At 40.9% G+C, this 5135-nt stretch overlaps 1 protein-coding gene across 1 annotated transcript; it reads left to right on the top strand.

The window, feature by feature from the left end:
* Positions 1–3445: 3445 nt before the first annotated feature.
* LOC147893721 (uncharacterized) lies at positions 3446–4555 on the top strand. Its single transcript, XM_087386690.1, has 2 exons — positions 3446–4092; positions 4197–4555. Exons 1-2 carry the CDS (start codon positions 3563–3565, stop codon positions 4534–4536), a joined length of 870 nt encoding a protein of 289 aa, XP_087242816.1. The 5' UTR covers positions 3446–3562; the 3' UTR covers positions 4537–4555.
* The last annotated feature ends 580 nt before the right edge of the window (positions 4556–5135 follow it).

The raw sequence follows: 5135 nt of genomic DNA, 5'->3' as shown, positions 1-5135 counted from the left end.
TGGAGCTCAAATATTCAGAGGAGGATATACAATTGTTTAGGGCTAAAATCATTCGAGACCTAATTGTTGCCATTAGAATACAACGTGCAACTGAAGCAATATGAGAGCTTGCATTTAAGGAAGAGGAGACTGAGTCTACTATGAAAGCACTGCACACTACAAAAGAAGTAGAGACTCGGTGTACACCTACAGCACCACAGCCTCCACTGGAAGCATCAGAAGAGTTGCCACAGCCTCCGCTTGCATTTAAGGAAGAGGATACTGAGTCTACTCCAAAAGCACTACATACTACAAAAGAAGTAGAGACTGAGTGTACATCTAGAGCACCACAGCCTCCATTGGAAGCATTAGAAGAGTTGCCACAGTCTCCACTAGAAGCATCATAAGAGTTGTGATGCATGTATGATGTTGTGTTAGTATATATGCATGAGGAGCATATTCTCATGATGTTGTTTATTCCATGAATATTATGGTTGACATTTATTTGTTGCAATGTATGAATCATGATGTAGTTTTTGTTGATTATACACCAATTTGTAACTTATTACTTAAGTGGCATTTAGTCATGATATTTATATATTTATTTCATGCACACAATTTGATGATATGAATGTGTGATGATGTGATTATTTGGAAATATAACCTTCTGTGATGAGAATTTTGATATGAATATGTGATGATGTAATATTTGTAATATATTTCATGGCAAAGTATCAATTCCCAATGCTCCACTCACTTAAAGTACAGTATTCCCAATGCTCTGCAAAATTTTATTCAGTTGGACAGTCTCCACTCACTTAAAGTAGAGCATTTCCAATGCTTCTCTCACTTTATTCCAACCCTTATCCTTATCATAGCGAACACATCGTGCCTTAGTGCACTTGTATTCTTCCATCGTAGTCCTTCCACAAACACTCTCTTATTTCTTACATCCTAGTCCTTCTGATTAACTTGTATTCGTCTTTCACTTTACGTCTTCCCTCACTTTCTATCACTCTTGAAGGAGGGGCAGCTCACTGTTCATCGGGCCTCGCTATCGCTCCCTCACTCTCCTTCTCCCACTTTCCCTCTAAGACAATGACTAGTTACTACCTGACTTCATTTACTGAACTCAAATTCTATCTTAGATCTCTTTTGTATGGACCAATGAAGGGAAAATCATTCGAGGAGGATATGTTACGCACATGGCTGCTTGATTTGAACTCAATAGAAGAGGTGAATATCGTTAGCTTTCTTTTTCGCTTCTTTTAATCACGTACTTCTTATGCTAACGAGTTAAATTTTCGTACAGGATATGGCGCTGGCTAGAAGCTGTATTGAAAAAAATGGTGAAGATGAGGAAAGCCAAGAGAGAAAAGAAGAGTTGTTGAATGCTTACAAATCAGTGGAAGATTCGAAACAAGTTGTGAGGAGAGTCTGTGAGGAGATTTGCGATGCTAGCCCTAGTTACGCATGGCGTGCAATGTTCTTGGCGGTAAACTTTAGGATATCAATGGTATTTATAGATATACTAGTGGTAAATACAAAGGCAACATTCTTGGAGGTAATTTTAGGATATCAATGGTATTTATAGATATACTAGCAGTAAATACTTGGTAAATACAAAGTATGGGTGGTAAATAGATGGTTTCTTATTTTTTGGACGGATAACATTTTTTCATCATTGCATGTGTGATTATGTGAAAGTGTTATTCAAGTATGTTATTAATGGAAAAAGTCACATGATTATGTGAATAAGCAATCCTTAGTTTCTCCATTTTTCAACATGCAATGCCCATGTAAGAATAAGTGTATTACGTATAGGTCCATCTAGTGAACCTTAAGAAAAGGAATTTACCATGAAAGTTGTAAAGAAAAAAGTCAACACATGTTCTTGATCTCATAGCAATCGTCACATGTCATTCACCATAGCAATCGTATGCGATATTAAGATAATGCAAATTTGAATGAGAACATGTATTCAACATCGGTTTGTGTGCTCACAAAAGAAACCTCTAATTATTCTTACAAATAGTACTGGTACCTTTCCATTTTAACTTGTGTGTAGTTAGCTCTTCTCGGTATTTGAATATTTGCGAACTTCTCTGATGAATTCACTATTATTGCCCTTATAAACATGGTGGCTACATAATCCCATCTCGTCACGTGGGAAAGATGCCATGAAATCGTTCGGTTCTCAGCAATTTTGTCCATCCCTCTATGCAAATTGGTTCGCCAACCAATGACAAGCCATGATCCACCCTGTCGTGGGTCTCTGGAGTTTCTAGGCTTATCGCCCCAAACTCCATGTACATGTGTGAGAGGAGCACTCCATGAAAGGCCCCCCTTAATCTGTCCATGGCCACCCCCAGGGTTCCCCTATAGAACATGACATTTTCATGGAAGGGCACTAGATCCGAGCGTATATCCTAATGAATCAGACGTTTTGGTGGTATTGACTTTAGTAGTACTGTCCATACCAACTCCGGGGGTTGGATCAATAGGAGTCAATCCTACCGGAGGAGAAGCTGGTCATGATTTGCTATCCGGGTGGTTCACTCCCCTTGCAGGCCTTTCAGAGGGCAATCAACTACCAGGAACAAGGCAAAAATAGCTAATAAGAAGATAGCTCCGATATATAGATCTAGATTGTTGCGTAAACTGATAGTCTACTGCCACTGATAAACACCAAGATAAGCATTATTAATCGCACCCGGAGCCCCCCAAGTGGGTATAAGACTCGATGGCTGGTTGACCAAAATGAGGGTCCCAAATGGCATGAGCAATTGGACTTGCATTGGAACTGCTACCCCGAGATGGGTGTATATTTAAAGCCAATCACTATGGGAAGCCTAGTGAATATGCACAAGGCTAGTAAATAAGTATGTTTTAAGTTAGTGGAAAATGAGCTACTAGTTTAACTTGTCCAGTTTGTGGTTTTGTAATGTTAATCGAAAGCAAGGTTTAATCTATCAAAGATGGACTCATAGAAATTTCTACAACTTGTTTGCATGAAGATACTTTAATTTGTCATGGATTCATTGTATGTGGGTATGTAAGATTAGATAGAAATATGAACCTTGAGATTTGAAAAACCCCTTTTGTATGTATATTTTTCTAAATTTGGGGATTAAAAATCCCTTCCATAACCATACTTTCAAGTGTAGCCCTTAGGATGTAAAAGCCACGAAATGGCCCATAAATAAGGAACCACTCACTTTCTCACTCTTTGACAAAACCCACTCTCTAGAAGTTTGAATGAGTAAAATAGATGTTGTGGACAATATGCTTATGGCACTTGTGATACCATATGTAGTGTTCCTTTGCTAATATTCCAAGCACATGAGTTGACTAGCAAAGGAACATGTGTGTTCCTTGCCTAATATTCCAAGCACATGTGTGTTGACTCAGATGAGGCTATAAAATGTTAATTTTAATACCCCTTACCATTCAGGACCATTGAAGTACTATCATCGGCCGTTGGTAGCTAGCATTTGGTAATATTATCTTCTTAGCAAGCATCTCGACTGCCTAGGCAATCGTTCGGGATCATCAAAGAAACCCTTCCTACTCTAGTCCAGGGATGGTACAGACATGGGAGAGTTACATCTCCAAGGTTCATAAAGCTGTCCCCTTGGACCCCTGGGTTACCAGCGTTGAGCCGCTCGACATCTTCATTGAAACCAATCGAAGCTGGTTTCCACGGCAGAGCTCCAAGCTTTCCCGCATCGGCTCCATCCTCAACTTGGGTTGCAAGGACGATGCAACCGCATGGACGAAAAACGTCGAGGAGCCCATCACTGCAGGCCTCCGCAGCCTCGAGAATGAATCATCCCTCCCACCCAACTCCATGTTCAAGGTGGAAGCCATGGCTGATCTCAAGGCGTCTCTAAAATCTTCCAGATCTATCATTTCGTCGATCATGGGAGGATCAGCCGACGCGCAGTTTGACCTTAAGGGTTCCGCAGCTCTGAATTGCACCGTGACTGGTGTTAAGTCCTGTCGAGTTCTCTCGGACGCGTTAATGGACCTGGTGAACCGGAGCACGACGAACAAGAATCCGTCGTGGCGGCCTAACATATCGAGACCGGAGTTCCGGTGGTCCTCCAAGCGGTTAGATTCCTATCGCATGTCTTTTCCAAAAAAAGACGCTCGGGTCAAAAATATGTTCTTTCTGCGATTGTTTGTTCTGAACTTTGATTTTTCTGCAATTACAGGGGGCAGACGATATGGGTGGTGACTGAAGTTCTGTACGCCAATAAGGTCAGGATTGAGGCCGATAACAACGCGGAAGCGAAAGGAACCGTGAAGGCACCCAAGGTCGACAACCTGGACGTAACGACGGAAGTGACAACGGACAGGGACGGGGTTTTCGTGGTGACGGCGGCCAAGGATAGAGCATTCCCGTTTGCGTTCAGGGCTGAAAAGCTGGAGTTTGACGGGGAGGGAAACTTGAAGGGAAAGCCGATCATGATCAGAAGCAAATCTCTGAGCAAGGCGGTCAAGAACGTGTCCAGGGTGCACATGTACGGCTCATCATCAACCTCTAGAGTCTAGATCCTCTAAGGCCTTTTAAAATTGTACTTTGAAAAACTAGATCCGCGCTTAATTGTAAAATTTTTTCGTTTTGCAATGTAATCTAACATTGGTTATGTATTTTTTTAAAATGTTCCCAATCAGCGAGGAGTAATTCTAATTAACTTTTTTTGTTTTTCCATGTAATGTAACAATGCGTATTAATTTGTTTTGGTAATTTCAGTTATAATTTTTACGTTAGGCAGCCTAGAGGCATGTTTTGGATCTTTGAGTCCTCCTAGAGCCACGTATCACAATTGGAGACATGGATTTTAAAAAGATCCAATGGTGTAACATTGTTTTATGCAAAATTAGAGGTGCTAGCTTTCTTGGGCTAAAGCATCGAGCTTTAAAAATCAAAAGCTAATGTAATTAGGAGCATTTCAACTCTTTCGTTAGGTGTTAGCTTGGATTTCTCCAAGAATGTTGCTTTTGTTGTGGAGCCATCGTAGCTTCATCATAGTTGTTGTGGAGCCATCGTAGCTTCATAGTCACAAAATGCTCTCCCTATAACTATACAAGGGAAGATTTGAGTCATTCCCATGTGGTGGACCTTCAATTTCGTTGTTCATCCTCTCCTA

The sequence above is a fragment of the Dipteris shenzhenensis genome, chromosome 15, assembly GCF_047967505.1.
Source record: "Dipteris shenzhenensis isolate YYH24624 ecotype China chromosome 15, Dip_SZ_1.0, whole genome shotgun sequence".
NCBI lineage: Eukaryota > Viridiplantae > Streptophyta > Polypodiopsida > Gleicheniales > Dipteridaceae > Dipteris > Dipteris shenzhenensis.
Note: the sequence above shows the minus strand (reverse complement) of the source record. Positions and strands in the feature narration are given on the sequence as shown.

What these genes read in the sequence shown, in the direction of transcription:
- LOC147893721 (XM_087386690.1), top strand. Translation starts at nt 3,563, where the DNA reads ATGGTACAGACATGGGAGAGTTACATCTCCAAGGTTCATAAAGCTGTC. An exon ending in TTCCGGTGGTCCTCCAAGCG is followed by an intron (nt 4,093 to 4,196) that starts GTTAGATTCCTA and finishes CTGCAATTACAG; the next exon opens with GGGGCAGACGATATGGGTGG.